At 48.8% G+C, this 22720-nt stretch overlaps 1 protein-coding gene across 2 annotated transcripts in view; it reads right to left on the minus strand.

Annotated features, from left to right (window-relative positions):
* Nucleotides 1–20305, minus strand: part of GFRA4 (GDNF family receptor alpha 4) — a 68277-nt gene extending 47972 nt beyond the window's left edge. Inside the window, exon 1 of one of the 2 annotated variants that reach the window (XM_013102417.5) lies at nt 19743–20305. In XM_013102417.5, the coding sequence (XP_012957871.3) occupies nt 19743–19782 (40 nt within the window). In that variant the 5' untranslated portion in view covers nt 19783–20305. The remainder of the gene's footprint in view (nt 1–19742) is intronic. The other variant, XM_005010136.6, reaches the window with a different exon arrangement.
* Nucleotides 20306–22720: the final 2415 nt, after the last annotated feature.

Genomic DNA, 22720 nt, shown 5'->3' on the forward strand with positions numbered 1-22720 from the left:
TCTCCACCTATGATTTTCTGCCTGCTGCCTTGACTCAGGTTTTCAGTTTGGTTTTGCTGCTGAGCTTAAAATCCCTGCTTTCAACTCGTTTGTTTCTCTGCTGAACCCGAACCTCCCAGAGCGAGTAGCTGCTTCTGCTACAGCCCTGGAAGAGCTATAACCGTTATTACAGCTCAGGTTGCACACACAGCACTTGGGTTTTGCATGGCTTGCCTCTGCGAACCAAAGTCCCTATCTTTGCTTACAGAGCAGATAAAAAACCTCCTTTAAGCAATAGTTTGCAAGGAATTGTGCATGGCAGCAATTTCAAGCAACATTTCTCAAACAAAGCATTTTGGGGCCATATGAGGAATATTGCAAATTCTTCCAGGCTCAGAGAATAATGTATTTGCACGCTAAGGTCCGAACACAAGCAAAGAAAAACCACAAAGGGAGAGGCCTCCTGCCTCAGGTCCTGCATTAAAAGATACGGTTCCTATCATCACAGAGTAGCAGGTGAGTCAGGAGTGTTCAAGGTTTCCTCTGCTGTTCGGGGCTTTGGTGAAGAGCTATGGGTTGTAAAGGGAAACTTATGACCTTGTTCAGTTTTACACTGAAATTTTACACGGCCAGTTTAATTGATTTAGAATAATCTGTCTTTACTTTGCTAGTAACATCAGAAGCATACCTGAGAATTAACAACTTTAAAAATATATGTTTTTAAAAGAAAAAAAAAAAAGCATTTGTTTCCTTTCAGAAGGGTCTGATACCCACGGCGCAAGCATTGCTGCTCCACCCTAAATCTTGTGGGTTATCTTTTAGCAACGTTTATGTTTGGTAGCAAGTGGGCAGGGGAAAGTTAAAAGCTTTCTGTAACACCTCTGCTTTGTGCTGAGTCCTATCCCCGCTCTCCTCCCACCTCAGTATCACCATTTACCTAACGAAGCAATTAGCAGCTCTGCAAGGCTGGAGAGGAGGCGAAGCACCCGGTGCCATCTGCATCCAGGTAAGCCCCCATACAGCCGCCAGGGTCTGGTTGCAGGTCCCTTATCCAAGCAGGGGGACTTGGTGGGGGTTTGCTCCCCTACTGCAACCAAAGGGATGTTGTGATGGTTCGAGTGGAAAGAGTTTAGCCCTCATGAGCCTGTCCTTTCTTCCTCCGTGACTTCCACTTGTTGGCTTTTTTTATTTCATATATGGCCAGTTTTATGGCTCCTAGCATTGCTGTTTCAAGGCTGGCAATCTGTTCCCTTCTTCACATTTGTCTGCTCCCAAGCAGCTCATGAAAAACATTTCGTCTGTAAACATGTGCTCTCAACCTCTCCAAAGGCTCCTGTGCTTTCAGACACCCCGACAGCTCCTTTGTGCACCGGCACCTTTGATGTGAGCAGAGTGACCAGAGCTGGCACCTCCATCCCTCAGGGGTCCAGAGGGTTCGCAGACTCTGGGAGGCAGGCACGGCTCTGCGAAGGCTGATAATGCATCAGCAAAGCCAGATTTGCTTCAGCTGCAAAATATCTCTGCATCACCGAACGTAAAGTTTGGTTTGAGCTTTCTAAAGATTTTGAGGATTTATTAGCAACAAAAGAGCAAGTGGGGTTTAATCAGCGTCTCAGACCTCTTTCGTTTCTTTTGCCAGATCAGTCTGCAATCTTTGGAGTACCCAACCTTCGTTAAAAATGAAAAGTCCCAACTTTTGACAGCTGGCATCTCCTTTTTTTGAGTAGCTGAACATCAAGGCTCAGACCTTTTAGACAGACGCAGCTGCTGAAACATGCTTAAAACTGCCTCTCCCTGCATATCAGTCACCGTGCTCTTCCCATCCATGTCTGAAGCAATGGTTTTGATCCTCTTTCAACATCTTTGAGCCAGTCTGAGTGCTGTGCCTTCTGCTCACATCCTTACTTCATTTCTCTGACTTTTCTGAAAACGAAGCAGGGCCAGGGGTGTCTGCTCGTGGCTTTCCCTTCCTCAAGACTGCCTCTTCAGCTGTGCTTTCTTGCAGGATGCTGGAAAATCTCTCAGCTGAGCTCCCCAGCTTCAAAAGAGTCGTAGAAGCCACCTCTTCACGCTTCATGTATTTAGGAAATATATTGAATTCTTCCATCTTTGAGGGCTTTGAAGGAGGTCTTCTCGGTGACATGCGGCCAAGGGGAGATGGAGCTTCTTATACAGCCGTGGAGATGCAGCTGGAGAAACAAAGTCATCCTGGAAATACCTTGAAAGAAATTGGAAAAGGGAGGGTTTTTTTTGCATCCCAAATGAGATGGAAGGACAGTTGATGCCTCTTTCTCCACTTCTGCTTTCTAGCATCTCTCCTCGTGTGTGACAGCTGGCTGCTCAGGGGAAAGAAGTGAAAGGCTCCTACAAGCACCTGATGTCTGGAGCTGAGGCTTTCAAGGAGAAATGCTGAGTCCTGAGGCCAGGCTGAAGGAGACCAAAGGTACCAAGACACTGGGCAACTCAATAAATGGTTCAGAAGACATTAATGAGCCTTCACTCCACCCAGGCTCAGGCTCTAATCATTAGAGACAAGGCAAAGTGATGTGTGTCCCCTGTATTACGATGCTTTTTAGGAAAAGATTAGTAAAATCCTTGGGAAGTGGAATGGCATGTACTGAGGTCTGAAGAAGCAGCCTGATACATTTCTAAAAATATGCAGACAAATATTTTTGTAATGAAGATTTTCTGCTGTTTGTAGGTTTGCTTTTTTAAGTTTGGTCAGCTTCAATAATGACCCTGCAATGCTTTTCTTGTTTCCTCCTTGTGCAATCAAGAAGCAAAATAAGAATTTCTTCTCACATATTGCTCTACTTTGCCTTCTCCACACAAACCTAATAAAAGCATGGATGGGACTCAATTTTTGCCTCTATCACCACGACATAGCAATGAGTTACGCTGGGTGTAAGCTGCAGTGACTCCAGCAGGTGTCTGCCCTGTTATTTAGTGACTGCAAGGAAGAAGCAAAATTGCTGTTATCTCTGGTATATATATATATGTATTTAATCCTCCCCTGAACCTGTTTTCCATCATGAGATAGAATTAGAGGAATTCAGACTCTGCAATGAGCACGGGACGGGGATGTTGGTACTTGACAAGAATTGCGAGGCTCTGAGTGATGTGCTGAGCAGTTAATGAAGCCACCTAGAAAGGCTGACGTATTTGCATTCATGTTAAAAGAAAATAATAATAATAATTTGAGGCTGTTGAAAAGTACTGCTCTGACAGCCCTGGAGAATGCCTCTCATTTATCTGTGGAAGTGAAGCAGCCTCTGCTGCTGCTGTTTTGGTGGGGATGAGCCTGGTTTGGGACATGATTGCTCTCTGCTGAGCCCAGTCACCCTCCAGCCCCTGTCTCTGCTGTCTTCCTCCTTTCTTTCCTTCTTTTCTTCTTTCGTTCCTTAAGGAAACTCCCATTCTCCATGCCAGGCTTTGCCAGGACACGCTTCGCTGGTGAGGCAGGCAGGAGGGAAGAAAGCATCAGGGAGAAACAAGGAGAAAAGCAGAGAACCCAGGACCGGGTAATTTCTGGCCAACGATTGTCTCTAATAAAGTTTGACTCTATTAATTAATTGAGATGTGCCTTGGAGAGCTGGAGCTGCTGCTGATGGAAGTCAGCCAGGAAGGAAAAAAAAAAAATAAATCTTATTTTCCCTGCAAACCTGCTGATTAGGCCAGATCTCTGAGGTTCACTTCAGCGGGCTGTGGGGAGACAGGCAGCTTTTCAGGGCCTGCAACACAGCCACGGGTAGAAATCATCTCAGGAACTGCCAAGGGAGGTGGATAAGGGTGGAGGAGGACAAGGGCTTTCAGTGAGACCAAGCTGGGTCATTCCTTCCCATGAGCTTTGAATTCAGGACCAAAATGAAGCCACGTTGCTTGTATTTTCCATCTCTGGGTACTTATATTTTCCATCTCAGCAGCATGCACAGTTGGTGCAAGATTCCCAGGGGAGATGCTTTGGTCTCTGCCTGAGCCTGTCCTTCACTTTGAGTGGTGCTACATCCTTGTAGGGCACAGAGCAGGGGTGCGTGGCGTTGGAGCATGCGGCTGAGTTCACATCCCAGAAGATGTGCAGCGTGTGCAGGAACAGGCACCACGCACAGGGGGGCTGCGAGGATCAGGAGTTTATAGCTTGCGCTACAGGGTTCTTGTAGGACGTGGGTAATGTGCTGGAAAAGGTGGTTTGTAAATCTTTCCAATCTAAGTGCCAATTATGAACGAGTAGGGAGAGGACAAAACAGACTTTGCTTCCAACTTTGCTTTGCTGTGATGCAGAGAAACTTTGCTCCTTGTTTTGGCCACAGCGCGAGGGGATCAGCAGGTAGTCTTTGTGCTCTCAGTCCCTCCGTGAATCCGGGCTCCTGCACTTCTCCAACAACCCTCCCACTGCTGCCACGAGGAGGGAAGGAGGTTGACAAACATCTTGCAGCCCTGTTGACCTGACAGCAACAGCACGACATGAGGTTTAAACATGGAAATATTGACCCAAGCAAAAAGAATTCCAGCAGGGTAAAGGCACATCTGTGTTAGACTCAGTGACTCCCAACTGCTTTTTCTTGTAATTTTATTTTTTTTTTCTTTCAGACTATCTCAGGACTTTTTACTTGGGAGCAGAAGAAACCTCTCATATATCTGTTCAATTTTCCTTTTTTTTTCTTTTTTTTTTTTTTCCATTTTTCCTAGAAGAGGTAACTCCTACAGCTTGGAAATTAGGGTCTGTTTTTAGACCAGATAGAGTGAAAATGTTGCCAGTAGCTCTTATAACTCCTGCTATGCCAGTACTCAAGAAGATTCTTATCAGAGGTGGACGTTGAATGGCACAGGGTTCAGATGTGCAGGATAGGAGGTACTGGGCCAATGTTGGGCTTCCCACATTTCCCCCTTCCACTTCTGATATCATTTCAACACACTTGGAAAGAAGCAGTCCCAGTTTTCCATGGATTCTTTTTTTCTGCCATAAGAGGAAAATAATTGAGATTGAAACTACTTCCCCTAATTCTCTCACTATTTTAAACCTGAAACGCTGCCAAGTTGCTGCTTGGGAATTACTCAAAGGGCTGTAGCTGCCCTTCTCTCCTGAAGGCCAGGCTCCTTAGCAGGACTTTAGCACACCTTGGGAGATATTGGGTGGTCACACAGCCTAGCCCAGCTACAGCCTCCACTCAATCAGAGATTCCCGAGTGCTGCTGTGCTCTCTGCCCATTAGAAATTTTGAGGTCGGTAAAGTCCATTACGTTTTTTTTAAGCCTTAAAAAAAAAAATAAAACAGATTTATGGTAGAAAGCAGATACTTTCTACCAAAAGACAAATGACTCCAAGTGGCTTCAGATAGTTTAAAGACTTGTTTTTGCAGAGGAAAGAAACAAGATGAAATCATTTCAAGCACCTTTCTTAAACCAAGAGAAAGAGCTCACAAGCCCCTTTACTTGCTTCAACTGTCCATGGGCAACAGAGTTGCCTGGAACCATTTGGCTTTGCCACCCTGATGTTTCTACCAGCTAAGGTTACAGCAGCCTCAAAGAGAACAAGCTACAGGGAAATCATGGTTATAGGCTCCACTGAAGCAAATTCACCCAAGGTCTGAGTAGGCAGTCATACAGTAGATAGCTGGCTCTAGACACATAGATGTTCATGAAGCTACCTCTTCGTTAGGACCTACCTCTCCTAGAAACCTCTGAGAAGGTCAATGCCTTAATATGATGCAAGATTCTCAATATTCTGGAAGATACTGTCCAAGTCCTCGTGCTGGTCATCCCCAGCATCTGAAAACAATCTCATCTAACATGAAAGCATTTGTATTTCCTCTAAATGCTTTGTGAAATGGAGCACTTTTGGTTAGTTACAAAAAAATGATATCTTTCCATTGTCCTTTCTGACCCCAAAGTTTCTGTATTTGGCACCAATCCTGTCCTTACTCTTTGGTGACTCAATCACTTGTTTTTCCAACAAACTCTTTCTCAAGTACTGGGTTTATATTTTTGAAGCTCCTGCATTGTTTGTTTCTGAGCTGCTCTGACTCATGAACATGGAAACCCAAGTGTCTGGGGGTGGTTAATCCCAAAACATCCTGCCCCTATCACTGCCAACCTGTGCAAATGATCTCCAGGTCAACAGGTTGTCTAGGTGTAAATGCATTGATTAGTGGGTATGTGGCTGCAAGGGGGACATAGAGGTAAAACCAACAGCAGATCAGACAGGAGAACAGAAGAGAAAATCCCTATCAATGCTTGTGAAGAAGCAGGACACATCAAACAAGGACTTACCCAAGCAAAGCTCTGTGTCCCGTGCATTTTGCCCATTTGTAACTTGGCCTCAGGGTGCCCACACTAAGAGAAATGGCTGAGAAATGGTTAATTCCTGATGGGAAGTGTTTCTTTGGAAACTGGGGTCAGCCCCTTGCACCTTGGGTTTTATTGGTACCACTGAAAGAAGCCAGCCAGTACCAGGTTTTTGTCTTTGGGGTCAAAAAGCACGCTGTGGTTTGCGTGTGCCCACAAGTTTAAACCTTGCTCCCCATCAGCACAGGGCACCTTTGCGCACGTGTCCTGGGTTTTTGTCCCCTCCTAGCTGTGCTGAGGCATCGAATGGTCAGGAGGAGCCAAAACCATGCCAGCAAGCTGGTAGATAACCAGATCGGACAATGGCAAAATAGGGCTTAGGGATACTTCCTGGCCCCACTGACGATTTCACATCTACAAAAGTGGAGCCATTTCATGCCTATAAGTGCAAAACTTTAGGCATGTGAGCCAGGAGGACGTGGGAGTGGTGTGAGAGCATGCCTGAACGTAACCAGGGTCACGCATTCACACGTATGTGCTCGCTGCGAGCCTGCCGTCCCCATGGGGAACCCGTCTCGTACTAAAAATGCTTTTGCGTTAATGCATAAATTAAAGTATGACTGCAGTAATAGTCAAAAGGGAGCCCAAAAGAGAACAGAGAAGATTGATTATGTGCATATTTTAAGTGCTTTGTGTCTGTGAATGTTTATTTGAAAAATAAGAGTGAAAGAGAAGCACTGACACCACAAATAAAAATAATATAGGGAAATACATCTCTTTTATTATTAAATTATAGATTAAAATAGGAAATGTGGGGGAATATAGAAACATATATCTCTTTGTGGAGGCTTTCTATAACAATCAGCATAAAATAACGTAGCGGTACCTGACAGCTTAAATAAAGATAGGAGCCTGAGCTCCTATCTACGCATTTATCTCCTCTGATCCAGACAGGGTAAAGAGGCATAAAAGGCTCAGATAATAGCATCTTTTCTGCACACCAGCTCCCAAACGATAGGCAGATTTTATACTCGGTTACTCCACATAATGTCAACATTGTTAGAAAACAAAAGCACCATGAAGGAACATATTTTTTTCCCCTCCCTCTCTTTCACCCTTTTTTCCCTTAGATCTTTTACCTTGTGATTTCTGTACAAAACGCTTTGGGCAAGCATTTTATCCCCTGTGTCTGGGGATCAGGCCCCGAATTTGCAGGGCAGCAGGACGTGGGACCACGGGCACGAGCGGTGAGGCTCGGACGGGTGCGCACAAATCATATGCGCGGAAGGGGAGGCAGCACCGGCCAATTCACTTAATCCCTGTCCCTTCCTTGCTTCAAGCTGTCACAATAACTATTGTGCCTGACAGCTATCGACCACTGCTTGCCATGCCATTAACCTTTGCCACCCACCACGTCAGATGACGGAGCACAGGGGTGTCACATCTGAGCCGAGCAGCCTGCGGGAGGTGCCAGCAGAGTCCCAGCACGTGCCCAAATGCCTCCTGGAGCTGCCAGAATGCCTCACTCTACCTGGGCGCTCCCTGCTTTCACATTTTGTCCAGCAAGGAGGCCTTCACCTTGGGAGGCTTTTCCGTGCTCTGGTGGGTTTTGCACTGAAGATCAGCCTGTGCTTTCCCCGCTCCCTGCACCGCCACCAGTTGCTGGTTGCCTCCTGCACCCTTGGCGTGTCCAAGGGGATACTGTGGAGAGCAAACCCATCCTGGGGGAGCTCCTGCACATTTCCAAGCTAACATCCATCTCTCTGGAAAATGCAGCCCTCCTTGGAAGATAAAAATAGCACAGGAGCAAGGTCCTGAGCATCACCAAGAGACAACACATCACATTATGTCCACAGTTGTGCTGCTTTGTGATGGTTAACGTCTACAGTTGGTGATGGTTAATGTCCACAGGTCCATCCTTCCCCTTCGGCATTGCTCAGCTGCTTTTACCTCCCAGGAGCAGTCCTGAACCTCCGTAAAGCTCTCACTTTTCCTTTCCTACCCAGGCTTGCAGGCTGCATGGATCAATTTTATGGTAAGAGGCCTTGGGCTCCCACCAGTCTTACCCAGCACTCACGTCCATCCCTGAAGGCCATTTCTGCGGCTCCGCAGACCTGTGTCGTGCACTCTACTCTGTCTCTGCCTTTCCCACAGCCACTTTCACACCTACCTGTGGGACCTGAGCATCTTTGGAGACTTGTATGGAACCTATCTAACCTTGCTGGGGGACCCATAAGTTATTCGGGGTGGACAGACTGGCATGTCTATGAGCTCTACTTAGGAAACCACAGGCTGACTAACAGCATAATTAACTTGTTTACCTTCAGCTGGATCAACTTGTTAGTTCTTACTAGCCTGAGGGGTTTTCTCCAGGGACTCCTATATTTGGCTAGTTGATTTGTTGTGAGAAGAAAGAGTGCTTGGCATTTGCTCGGGGAGACAGGGAAAAGTCTTGGCAGCAGCTACCTGCATTTTTTGGAAAATGCTGAATTTTGAGTCCCAGCATAACAGAAGGTGACAAGAAGAATGATTGTCCAGGCCAGACTTGGAGCCGATCCCTCGGGGAGCTGCCCCTGAGCTCCTGCCTTCCCCACCTCCATTTCCAGGGAGGATGGGGCCATGGGGCCAGGTCTGAGGGATAGGGAGCAAGGCGGTTTTGCTGGAGAGAAACTGAACCACCTCATCACCTGCTAACAAGATACAGAGCTAGGGGCTAGCCAAGGCTCTTGGCTGACCCAGCCTCATCCCTCACCGAGCCACCTTCCAAGTTTCCCCTCAAACAACCACTAAGTCCCTTGGCTGGGCAGCTCCATCCTTCCGTGATACCTTCAGTATGAGTGTGGGGTGTGTGGGGTGCAGTTAAAAAGAGGATGAAGGAGCTCTGCCCAACCTCAGTACAATTCCAAGTGTGCCAGGCAACAGGGTGACCCTGCAGCTGGTGACACTGTCACTGTCTTGGAGGATGACCCCTTGTTCATGGATGCACTTAGGATGTGGAGATCCTATACATGGATGTATTGTTTAATCCTCATGGCCAAAACCCATGGCTCTTCCAAAAAAACAAAACAAAACAAAACAAAACAAAATAAAACAAAACAACAAAAACAACAACAACATCAATAAATAAATAAATAAATAAATAAAACAGTTGCATCAAGCTTCAAGCCTAGCCCAAAATGAGGTCTTTCAATTTCCTTTTCCAGCAAAAGTGAGAAAGGAAAACAGCTTAGACATTTTGCTCCTAATGCTCGGCTTAAAACTTTTCTTTCCTTTGCTTCATGCTGTTGCTCTCCCTCCTCCCCTCCCTGCCCTACAGAAGTGTGACTAATCCTCTTCCTTCCCTTGCACTGTTACCTTGAAGGTATTTATAGAGCACGAGCGTGTTCTCTCCCGTGTCTTTCTCCCCTTTTCAACTCCGGATAAATCAAGCTTCCTCAGACTTCTCTCATGTGTCTTATCTTCTGAGAGGTCACGCTAACTGCAACGGCAAGCCAAGAAAAAGCTTTGGTGCTGGAGAGGACACTTGGGAGCTGATACAGCTGGGGCAAAAGCCCCACGAGAAACTCCTGATGGGCTCGCCGAGTGCGTGCGCATCCCCGGCCCCTTGCCAGTGCTGCCTGCATGCACCTGCTTGCGTTAGGAACGGGGATTTATCTGCTCCCAATCAAATTAGGCAGCACGACCGTTTATTTTACGTTATCTCGTGTCACTGACAGCGTTCTGCCTTCTGAGCTGGAAAGAGCAGAAAGGAAGATGAACGTGTGGGGCTGAAAGGGATTAAGCCGAGGCACATTTGCCCAGCAGCATCTGCAGGATGGGTCTGAGCAAAGGGCAGTGGCTGGGAGGGAAAGGGTGGCCTCGTGCTGTGTCTACATTAGGTAGTTAAACAAAATCAAGGTGCTGGTCCAAATGGCCCAGAGCTGCTTTGTCTGTGCTATTAAATTCTCTTCCCTGTCAAAGCAGAGCAGCCACATGCAAGCCTCCTGCTGCTAATGGTCCTTGGCTTGTGCTGGCTCCTGACCAAAGCCCACGAGATGGCTAGTTGGCCCCGGCCAAAACCATTTCAGGGAACATTTGGTGTTTTAATAGGCTTGAAAATCAAGTCCAGTGTCTCCGAGGGCTTCTGGGCACTGTGTGATTTATTGGTGGCCTCCAGGACCCTCGGCAGAGTCACCAACTTCAGGTGCTTCCAATCACTGCTGTGGCTGGAGCCGTCAGGTCTGTGAGAGAGCTGGGGATTTCCCATTGGATTTCTTTCCTTCTCTTTTAACTGTGGGAAAATGTGTTCACTGAGAGAAAAAAATGGGGTTATCAAGTAGAAAAACAAGGCACTAAATATTGTTTTAGTATTACTTTCCTTATTTTTTTTTTTTTTTGTTGGTTACACTGAAATCATGGCTCCTTGGCTGTTCCCTCCATCACCAGCTGCTCCTTAGGGAGGAGAAACCTTGGTGGCTTAGGAGTGCATCTCACTGAACTAAAGACAACTAACAAATCTGGGAAAGGGCTAGAATTGTCACCTTGAGTCTCTTTGTAATCCTTGGAGGCAATACAGATGTGTAGAGAGGGTAAAAGTCCTTCTGGACCCAGCAGATTAATCCACATTAATCCAGGAAAAGTTCAGGTGAAAAGCAGGTGGGATGAAACCCAAACCTGCATTCTGCTGGGACCATCTCCAGTGAGTAAGAAACAGGTTTTCTTCCTGCCCAGTGACCCTCCAGGAAGACCAGTTTCTCTTTTTCTAATAAAAGTTGGTAAAACAGAGCAGAAAAAAACGAGACTTTATTCTAGTCCTTGTTTTTTGTCCCCTGGAATTATCTTCAACAAGCATTTTATTTTCTGCACTCTATCTTTTATTGCAATTTTTACTGTCCCCGATTTGCCAGTGTTGTTTGGGAGCCAAATTGAACCAAAAGCCTGGTATTTTTCTGTTTTCCAGCCTGCTCCTCCATCAGAGGCTTTTAGTTTTTGCCCACCACGGCCTCTCCCCTGTCTGCGTGGCACATCCCTGACTCCAGCCCCTTCTCCTCAGAAGCTCGCGCCTCTAATCCCGGCACGGAGCAGGACTGCTGATCCCCACGCAGGGGATGCAGGCAGATTTTCGGAGCAGATTAGTCAGCAGCTGCACTTCAATTCAGTTCCTGCGTGAGCACCGAAATAAGAGCTCGGTGGCTGGTGTGCGCAGCAGGTGCTGCTGAAAGTCGCCTTGTTTCTGATGCACCGATGAGTAATTTTGATCCCAGCTTGTAGTTAGCTGCTTCACACAAATATCCCGGGTCAAACACTGCACCGTCACCTGCCTCTGCCTCGCAGTAATTCATCTACCATAAAAACATCCCCTGTTTTACGCTGAGATGCAGGGAGTTCGCATCGTTTTCCAAAACCTGAGAGACACCCGGGAACAGATGCCTTAATTCCTGATCCAGGGGGACTGCAAATTAGGAACATTTTGGAGAGTTCCCTGCATTCCATATTGCTGTTTGTTAGAGGGGTTTGGTTTGGTTGGTTTTCCTTATGTTTGTTGGTTAGGTTTTTATTTTTTTTTCCTCTATAATTTTTCCTCCATTTCCAATTATAAGTCATATTTCTGGTAATGCAATAGTATATATGGAGCCCAACAAGAGGCCTGGGCCCCCTTGAGTCAGGTACTTAATTACAAACAGGCTTTCTAGCACACGTTAAGGACTGGCCTGCCGGGTCTGCGGGGAGGAAGAATGAAGCAATATCAGGAGAGGGAGATAAATTTCCTTGCATGGTTCCCATGGGGGTGGTAATTCAGGAGCTGCTTTACCCAGCACATACATAGCCACTCTCCGCGCTGACGGAGCTGCCGCTTCACATCGCCTCCCTCGCAGGCTGGGAGTCCAACTCCTAAAGTTTTCCTAGCTCCAGACTTGTTCAGACTTTTACAGCCTTAAACTTTCTCCTCTCAGCTCCCAGATTCCCTCTCAAGGTCCATCTGCAACCTCTGCCCAGCCCCTGAGGAGCCCTTTCTCCTCTGCTTCCCACCTCCAGGGCAGAACCAGCTCTGGACCATCTCCTCTTTCCCCTCCCCACACCTCCTGGTCCACATGGAGAGCTCTCATGCCACAAAATTAATACAATTCATAAACTCATAGAATTCTTTATCTTTCCCCCAATTCTTTTTCTTTTCCCCAAAACAGCAAGTTGGCCCCAAGGACAGACCGGGTCTTGGGGAAGGATCTTCACCTGAGGCTCAGGACATTTCCATTATTTTTTCCCTGACACTACTGGGGAAATGGTCACAAAAGGCACAGGCTTGCACACTGAACTGGAGAAAACATGAGGTTTTTGGGGCACCCAACCCCTTTCAGGATCTCCTTGGGACAGCACAGCTCATGGCTGTAAGATTTTTTAATGCCTACAAACCCCAACAAGCCTCAAAGGGATCCCATCATCTTCCTAAAGGGGAACCTGCTCCTCTCCCTTCCTTTAACAGATAGAAGTTATCCTGGTTCAATTCCTACCACGCAGCTCTGTTTCCTCCCCTCTCCTCCTCATCCCAGCTCCTCGGGAGGAGGAGAACAACTCCCTCACATCACCGTGGGGGTATCCTATGGGCTGTGGTCACGATGGCCCCCAAGCACTTCTTCCCACCCTAAGACTTTGCCCATGCCCCCCTCCAGAAGAAGAAGGGTCTGGGACAGACTAACGCATGCAGTTCAGCTCTCCAGCAGCCTCACTGGGTTGTTCTCTCTTAAAGGAAGAAGAAACAAAACAATCAGAAGGAAAGAAAAAAAAAAAAGAAAAAAGAAAAAAAAAGAAGCTGCCGTGAAATTGCTATAACTCGTGTGTCAAACCCAGGGCATAAATCAACTAACCCTTGCAAGGAGGAGTGTAATTCCTCGCCGTGCAGAGGAAACACTTAGGCAAACTCAGCCTTGTCTGGGGCTTTACACAAACAGGTCAAATGGCTTTGATTCATTCTAAGCCCTGTCTAATAATTCAGCGTGCTGCTTTGCTCTCCTCTCCATTAGGAGACGGCAAACACGCCGTCCTATCCTGCAGCCTTTATTACAGGAGATTCGGCGTGCGTGGATTGATGTCGCCTCCTGCCTTTTGTGACATCTTCTTAAGGTGCCTTCTGCTGTACAGAACGAACATCAAAGGGAAACTCGGGGAGCAAGGGAGGAAGAAACAGGCAGTGCTGCAGGAGACATCTGCTACCTATTTCCAGCTTACAGGTAACGGAGCCAGCTGAATAACGCCTGAGAGTTTGCTGTGAAGGCTGTCATGGGGAGATGCATTTTTCTTCACATGCATGGGAGTTAAAATCTCAAAAGAAATACCCAGCCTGTTATTAAGACCTGTTTACCCAAAGTCACTGGGAGAGGCAGCTCTGAGAAGCTCTGAGTTCCCTCTCCAGGCAATTCTGAATCCCTTTGCATGGAAGAGGGGGCAGGCTGGATGCAAGCTGAAGGATTGCCTCCATCCAGCACCTGGGGGGCCTGGACACCAGTTACTGGTGATACTGGTGAGCAATGGCCAGAAGGAAAGGCAAGGTACAATCATGATGGATCTGATATTTTTGGAGGGTCCAGTATGGGCAGGAAAAGAAAAAAATAAATAGAACAAAGCTCTCGGTAAAGGCTGCTACAGAAAAAAAAATAATAAAATAAAATAAAAAATCAAACCCCTTTAAGATTGATTTGAGTGTTTCTGTAAAACTCTCACGGACAGGACCGCATGAACCCTGTACGAGTGGTGGCCCAGGCACCAGGTTTGCTCCAAAAACTCACAGCCGTCATCCAAGTGAAGGCTCCCTTTCCCCAGGGGCTGAAGCTGCCCTGGGCTTCCTTTGCTGTGTTTAATCAAGGATGATGGGATTTCCCAGGTGGCTGCTGCGCAGACATCAGCCAGCCTCGTTTGATGCGAAACTCAAAGCAAAGCCTGATTATTTTGCAGAGATTGTGTTCAATTCATGCTCTCTGAAAGCACCCTGGAGTTCCCCCAGGAGATGAGCGTTCGCTGGACCCAATTCAGATGAGTCTCCAAACCTCAAATCGCGCAGACCTGGACTCCCAAATCCACTCCCCCTGCAGCCACCTGAGGAGTTGAGCTCTTCCCATGAGCACCTGAATTCCTGGTGGGTTTTCCAGCCATTAGCAGCTAAAATCCTCCGAGGGAGAAGATATATGAAGCTTGCATGTGTGAGGCGTCCTGCAAACAAATAGCACGGACCACTTACGGTTAAAGTCCTGCAGCTTGGACAGAAACATTAATGATGAGTCCTGACTTGAGTTATGCACTTGGCCTTTTGTTCTTTGTACAAGAAGTAGGGAGAGTGAAAAGGAAAGCAAAGCCCAATGGTTTCTCTGGTCAACTCCCAGACCTTTAGCATCTGGACTTGCTTAAAACCCCATAACCGAAGCGGACTGCCGCCCCCATGGGGACCAAGAATAGATGGCTGGGCCCAGCCACGTATGAAAGATGAGCAATTTGATCCTGCTTTGGGAAGAAGCACCAGAAAGCCTGACTGGTTCTTTTCTCCTCCATAAACTGGACCCATGAACTTGAAACCAGCTGCCTGCACTTGTGTCAAAATGACCTGCCAACCCATATGTCAGCGGTAGCATGGGGAGCGCTGCTAATAACCCTGTCAAGGCACTCAGCAAGGGCAGGTATCACAGGCAGCTTTTTCCAGTTGGATCCAATAAATCAAAACCACAGCACAACTATTTTTTAACCGCGTCTTTCAGGCAAACTGCTTCCCAGATGGCTTCGGACAGGGAGAGGAGCGTGCGCACCAAGGTGCTGCCTGCAGAGGGACATCAGGGGTTTGCATGGAGGGAGGGGAAAAGAGACAAGGCTCAAGGGTTGCAGGATATGTTCAAGGCAATTCTGAGCTGGGGAATATATATTTAGTCCAGCAGGACACAAGGAAACACTTTTTCCCTATAAGAGGTGGCCCAGGGGTCCAGAGAGGTTTTTTTCAGTCTACATCTCTAAGCATCATTCTCCCACCCAAGCCATCTGCTGCAGGCAGCTAAATCTCAGCTACCACCCCACCAGCTCCCATCAGGTGGACCAGAAAAAGCTTGGGATGTCCAGGACACCCCAGAGGCTATTCCTTGCCTTGCATGGGTGCCATTCCCAGCAGCAGGGAAAAAATGGGGCACTGCTGGGCCCCTCGAGGCAGATCTGCAGTTGGGGGATGGCTTCCTACCAGCTTAGCTTGTCTAAGATGCAGGGAGGTGCTTGGAAATATTCATGAAGACACCAGCCTGCCTCAACACCTGCCAAGCTCCCTTCAGCTCAGCAGGTGCCAGCTGTGGCATCGCTTCTTATTAGACCGAAATCCTGGAGGAGTCACAGGTGAATTCAGTGCAATGTGACCTTAGAAGCTGCCTTTCCTTCCTGCACTCCCATTTTTCTTCCCTGTGGCCAGGGAATCTCCTCACCCGGGGCAAGAGGGGGCTTTATCTTCTGCAAATCCTTTGTGCTCTCCATATAAATATCCTGGGACCCTGCTCTCCATCACCTTGACCACCACAACCCCTCCTGGGAATCCCTGGGCACACTCACCCACAGTCACACCAAAGTCAGTTTTTCTCCTGGTCCACCTCCAGGACCATCCACCTTTTCAAACCTAGCCTCCCGATTTCCAAGCATGCTTTCACCAGGAACCCAACCCCACAAGTCCCATGTTTGAGCCTTTCCAGGTGTGATGGCCAGCAGAGCTGAAGGGTGGTGGACATGTCCTGGTGGACACGTCCTGCACCTGCACCCACCATCACGCGGCTCCCACCACCAGTCCATCCAGCCTGGAGGTCCACTGCCAGAAGTTGTTACCAGAGGGGATTTTGACAGATGCATTTTTAAAAAATGGAACTGTACTGAGCTGAAGATTGATGGGAACAACCTTTTCTTTCTTTTATTACTTTTCATTTTATTTTATTTTTACATGAAATTGTGTCCTTCTATTCTTCTTTATTATCATTTTATATTATTTTTTAATTTTTAGCAGTAGGACTCCCTTTGAATTTGTTCTCTTACACCTTTAGGCTGAGAAGAAGGGGGTTCTTTTTTTTCTTTAAAGAAGCAGAGGGAAAATGAAATCCACTGGAGGGGAAAAAAAATCATGAATATCTTGGTAGCAAAGTATTATTTTTACAGAAACTTGACAAACTTTAGCCACACTGAAAGTCATGTTTAAAAATGACCAGGCAGAAAGTTATAAAAATGAACAAGTCTTGTGCAGAAATGATGAATTTCAGGCACAATAGATGCCTGTGAAAACAGCCAGGAGAGCAGAGAAGACATTTCTTTCTCCAAAAGCAAAATGAACTCTGCTCTCAGTAATTCACAGTAATGATTAGACTTAACTAGTACTAATTTTTACCCAGGGGTAATTATTTTTTTAGGCTCCAGAGCCCTGGAAAAAAAAAATAAAAATGTTTTCTGGGTGTGGCAATATCCCCGCGGAGGAATTTGCACGGTGTCGGGGGACAGCCTGTTGAGGGAGAAGTTTTATTTCTTCTCCGTGCCAGTACGAAGAGACATAAATATCCCGTTCTTATGGATGCAAATAACGGATTGCTCCCGTCAGAACTGACAAAGGCACTAATTTAGGGAGCGTTTCCCCCTCTCGTACACACAGATGCTTTTTTTTTTTTTTTTTTTTTTTTTTTGAGATTTTTTTGCTCTCCCTCTGGGAAGTGAGCTCCCGAACCAGGTGAAAACCGGCCAGCTGATCCCTCATGTTTGATTGCATCTGTGAAGAGGCCGTGGGAAACATATGCCAGAAATGATGCTAACTACCACGCGTGGTAAAACTTGCCAGGTAAACTCAGCACTTGTCAGCAGAAGACAGCCCAGCTGCCGCTCCAGGATGCTGCCTTGCATCCCCCTGCTCCGAAAAGGGTTTGAAATGGTCTGACGGGGACTTTGCAGCAAACTGCTCGGTTTCTATCTTTGTCTCCAGCACATATTTTCATTGCCGTCCTTTAATTATTAGTTTGTCTCTGCAGGGATTGGTGTGCTCTGTGAATGCTGCACAAGACATCGACAAAGCTTTGGGGGTTGGTTAGAAGGATAGTCCTGAGTCCTCGTAAAATTAATTATATTCTTTATATTTATATTATTTTATATTCTTTATTATTTTTTTTCTAATCAGTGCCTTCCAGAGTGTTGATTTTCCTCTGTTTTTACCTGACCAGTGTCCTGTGGGTGGGATTTCTAGCCAATAACACAGATACAAACAAATATCTGGGGACACCGAGGCAGCAATGAATGTCCCCAAAGCCAAGTCCCTGTCCCTAGCTGTGTGGTCTTACACTGCCCTTCCTGCTGGAACTGGTACATTGTGGCTGCAGGTGAGACAGATCAGGGAGCTGATCTGGCTGAAAAGTGGCTGAGAAAATAAAAATGTGTTCAAATACTTAATTTTGCCTGGTCTGGCTCCCCCTGCGTGCCCCTTCCAGCAGGGAGCTGGGTGTGAAGTGACAGCAGGAGCTCTCCAGCCAGGCTGGTGATGGTGACACTGCCCTGTACAGCCTCGGAGAGCCTGAATTTCATCAAGCCCTGCCTCCTCCACCCGGCGTCATCCCCAAAATGGGGGACACGCACACCAAAAGCGAGGCTCCCCTGCTGTAGCCCACGTGGTTTTTTTGGTATTGGCTGCAGGGGCTGCCAGCACCAGCCCAATCCCCATGGGAGATCCCTGCACATGGAAACGAGCAGCTCTTGTCCATCCATAACCCAAACACCTAGGAAACATCTGGAGAGCAAACGGAGGGCTTTGGATGGCATCTGCTGAGACGGTGCTGAGCCTGCAAGGGTCTAAAGCCAGTTTGGAGGGGATGAGATCCTTCTGGAGAGCCTGAGAGCAGAAGTTGACTACTAGCTGATGGCATTGCTCTGGTTGGGGTGAGAGATGATGAGCGTATCCTTAAATCCTCCCCACTAATCCCAGTTGCGTTGCTGACAATGGAGAGCTGGCCATTTGCAGGAGCTCTTTTCTCTCCGTCCACTTTCTCTAGAGAAAATCAATCAGCCCACCAGGCAGTCAATCAGGCAGTCAATCAGTGACTCAGTCGATCCGAACCACTCGCAAAATGGATCCTGCAGAGACCTGGCCTCCCACCCAGATACCCTGGGATCCTCCAGGGGAGGTTGGGACCTCCCCCAGCCCAGGCTCAGCTCCAGCCCAGGCTGCAAGGCAGGAGCTGAACCAGCCTGGGTCCTGTCCGGAGCCTGGGCTCCTGAAAAGCTCCAGGGCTAGAATGGTCCCTTCGGGGGGTCGCAATCCCCCTCTGCCTTCGGGACTTGCGAGAGTTGCTGCTGGTGACATCTAGTGACAGGGAGAGCGAGCACGAGGAGTTACCTGGAGCTCTGTCAAAGGCATCTCTGCTGAGATAAAATCCCTCCCGGGGCTCTTGCCCAGGACCAGGGCCGGTGCTGGGGTGCGGAGGAGGTCGGTGCGGAGCCGGGATGTCCCAGCCGCCTCCCCAAACCTCAGGACCTCCTCCTGCCCCAGCGGCCACCTGAGGAGGACCTGAGCATCCTACCCCCAGCCTCCTGCTTCAATTAAGCACAGATCCCTGGCTTCGCCGCCTCAAACAAGAGCAAGGAGGAGGAAAAAAAAAAAAAAAAAAAGAAAAACCCTAAGGGGAGCTGTTGGGGTTGCAGCCAAAGCGAGGCGGCTCCCAGCCGTGGCAGACCGCTGCTAGGGGGCTGCCAGCCGGGGGGCTGCAGCCCCTTCACGCCCGGCTAAACGGTCCTGGGGCTGGGGGGAGCCCCAGGCTTTGTCCCCGGGATGGGAGAGGGATGGGAGCGGGATGGGAGCGGGATGCTCAGAGCGCATCCGCGGTCCCCATCGCAGCGGCCCCAGCAGCATCCCACGGGGGACAGCGTCTCCCACCCGCGACGGCGGTCGCCTTACAGCTCGCGTGGGGCTGAGGGACACGGTTGGGGTCCTGGGAGACCGCTCCCGGTGCAAAAAGCCCCGCGGGCATCGCAGTTCGGGGGGGACCCGGCTCGGCAAAGGGGCACCCGCGGCTGCCCGGGCGCTCGGCGCTGCGCACCCAGCGCACCCAGTACACCCAATACACCCAGTACACCCAGTACACCCAACTCACACAGAGCACCCAGAGCAACCAGCATACCCAGTACACCCAGCACAGCTGGGGCTGCTAACCCCTTCGACATTTCCCTGTTTCTCCATCACCCCATTGCCCGGCACGGTGCAAAATCCTCCAGCTCCCAACGCCGCCCCCCCCCAAGCTCCTCTTCCCCGGCACGAAGTGCGTTCGTTCCCCGGGTCCAGGAGCCACCAGCGCACGCAGGACCACCCGGAGCGACAGCAGGATGGGTCCCAGCTCTTGTGTCCCGAGCAGGCACTAAAAAGAGCCAGGTGATGCTACCGGGGGGGGCTGGCGAGTGGCAGCCCGAGGGGGGCGACCACGGTGTCCCCCCAGTCACCCCCCAGCAGAAAGTTGTCCCCCCTCGCTTCCTACTCACCCAGGAGGATCAGCGTGCAGAAGTAGAGGATGCCCCTCATCCTACCGCTCGGCACGGCTCGGATCACACCGACACGGCACGGCACGGCTCGGCACGGCTCGGCACGGCTCGGCACGGCTCGGCACGGCACACCTCGGCCCGTGCAGGCGGTGCCGGAGGATGCGCGGAGGCTGGGCAGGGCGGGAGGCGGCCCCGGCCCGGCCCTCCCGGGGCGAGCGCTCACGGCCGGCCCCGGGTCCTGCCCGCAGCCGGGGGGCTCCCGGCGGCCGCGCTCCCCCGCATCCCTCCGGGGCAGCAGCCTCGAGCTATTCCTCTTCTTCTTCTTCTTATCCCTCCTATATTATTATTACGATCATATATTTTTACGGTATTATTATTTTTTATTATTATTACTCTTTTCCTATTCCTGTGATTGTTATTAATATTTTTTTTCCTTTTTTCCCTTTTTTTTTCCCTCCCCTTCCAGCAGCAAACTTCCAGCCCGAGCGGCGGGGCAGCCCTCGCCGCCTTCCCCGGGCTGCCTCCGCCGTCGCCCCCGCCTCTACCGCGGCCGCGGCCCCGCGGGGAGGGGCTTGGAGGCCCGGCCTCCCTCCTCCCCGCCTGCCCGGCCCCCGCCCCGGGTCCCCCCCGAGGGGGTTTCCCCCCCAGTTTGTAGATTTTTGGCTCCGGACAGCCCCTGCGCATCCCTGGGCATTTGCCGCACCCCCGGTCCCCATGGGTTTTATCCCTCCCTGGGGGTCGCAGCACCCCACGAGTCTTAATCTCTTTGAAGCCCCCCCCCCCCCGGGCACTTGCTGGGGGTGACAGCAGCGGCTCTGTCCCCTTGGGAGATGTGTCCTGGAGCTGCTTGATGCTGGAGGTACAGCCCTGAAAGTCTTGGGCCAAATCCTGCCCCCACTGCAATCAACAGCACCTGGGGTCCCCTCCTACAAGACCACCTGGATCTCCTCCCCAGACCACCCCTGGGGGTGCAGGTCATGTGCTCACACCCCCATAACCCTCCATCCAGACCCCTCTGTTCCCAAAACGAGTACCTCTTGCCTATCCAGCCCTGGCACGAGGTCCCTTGCCATGGCCTCCTGGCCCTTCTCCCACCCCCATCACCCCGCACCCTTCAGCCCCATGTCCCCGCAGGTGACCCCCCCTTTAGGAAGCCAAGCAGCAAAACCTGGCTCCGCCAGCCACCTCTTAATCTTTATGATGATGAGTGAGCATCATTTCGCACTACCTCCATTTCATGCATGGAGAGGCTGCGACACAAAATGTGAAGTGATGTCTTCAGGTTCACCCAGTAATTAGCTGACCAGCAGAGTACCAAGCCTCGCTCCCAGCTCAGCACCCTGTAAACACGGCCACCCCTCTTCTTGTTCTTCATCCTAACACAGCCACGACCTTTCAAAGGTCCTTCTCTCTTTTTTCTTTTTTTCTTTTTTTCTTTTCTTTTTATTTTTTCCTTTTTTCTTTTTTTTTTCTTCTATTTTTCTTTTTCCTCTTTTCTTTTTTTTTCTTTTTTTTTCTTTTTTTTTTTCTTTTTTTTTCTTTTCTTTTCTTTTCTTTTCTTTTCTTTTCTTTTCTTTTCTTTTCTTTTCTTTTCTTTTCCTTTTCTTTTCTTTTTTCTTTTCCTCTTCTCTTCTCTTCTCTTCTCTTCTCTTCTCTTCTCTTCTCTTCTCTTCTCTTCTCTTCTCTTCTCTTCTCTTCTCTTCTCTTCTCTTCTCTTCTCTTCTCTTCTCTTCTCTTCTCTTCTCTTCTCTTCTCTTCTCTTCTCTTCTCTTCTCTTCTCTTCTCTTCTCTTCTCTTCTCTTCTCTTCTCTTCTCTTCTCTTCTCTTCTCTTCTCTTCTCTTCTCTTCTCTTCTCTTCTCTTCTCTTCCCTTCTCTTCTCTTCTCTTCCCTTCCCTTCCCTTCCCTTCCCTTCCCTTCCCTTCCCTTCCCTTCCCTTCCCTTCCCTTCCCTTCCCTTCCCTTCCCTTCCCTTCCCTTCCCTTCCCTTCCCTTCCCTTCCCTTCCCTTCCCTTCCCTTCCCTTCCCTTCCCTTCCCTTCCCTTCCCTTCCCTTCCCTTCCCTTCCCTTCCCTTCCCTTCCCTTCCCTTCCCTTCCCTTCCCTTCCCTTCCCTTCCCTTCCCTTCCCTTCCCTTCCCTTCCCTTCCCTTCCCTTCCCTTCCCTTCCCTTCCCTTCCCTTCCCTTCCCTTCCCTTCCCTTCCCTTTTTTCCTCTCCCATTCTCACACAGAGGCTCCTCAGGGGATGGAGAAGAGGACTGGGCACTTTTTCCGCCCTGAAAGCTCAGGGAATGCTTTTGAACATTTGCAGCAAGAGCTTTGCTCAAGTGCTGGGTCAGGTATTTTGACTGAACAGGTATTTAAAAGCTCTTGGAAGTTTTTTTTTTCACTGGAGCTGTTCAGGGTTCTTAACTTGCTTTTCCTCGTGACTTCACCTCATTAATCCTCCAGCAAGTTCTCACGAAAAACCAGAGAAACTGCACTTTTTTGTTTTTCATGAGGAAAACAGAGAAGGGAAATAACTCATACAGCCACAGTTGTAGGATTTATATATATGAGGGATAAAGAAGTTGAGAAAATACTTTTTGCTTTTTCTTTCCCCCTTGGCAAATCAGGAGGAAGGGGTGCTCCCTGGCCTGCCTCCCCTTTGGAAAGTCTCCGCCGTGTTCCAGCCTGGAGCTGCTCAATTAGCCAGCTTTTGAGTCCTCTGTCTGAATTGGAAAGCTGTAAATAAATGAATGTCTTTAATAACTGTATTTCATGTCTAAAATGAGCATTTCCTGAGTTGCTCTGTGGGGAAAAATAAAGTGTTAATAAAACCTCATTTGGAGGAAAAAGCATTACTCTTGAGCTAGTTTTTTTTTTTTTTTTACTTTTTTTTTTAAGAGTATGATTATGCTTAAGCAAATTTCAAAATGAAATTGCAATGAGATGCAATTGAAACATCTCGCTGGTAAACTGGGGAAATGATTGGATTTCTCTG

The sequence above is a fragment of the Anas platyrhynchos genome, chromosome 4, assembly GCF_047663525.1.
Source record: "Anas platyrhynchos isolate ZD024472 breed Pekin duck chromosome 4, IASCAAS_PekinDuck_T2T, whole genome shotgun sequence".
In the NCBI taxonomy this organism is placed as follows: domain Eukaryota; kingdom Metazoa; phylum Chordata; class Aves; order Anseriformes; family Anatidae; genus Anas; species Anas platyrhynchos.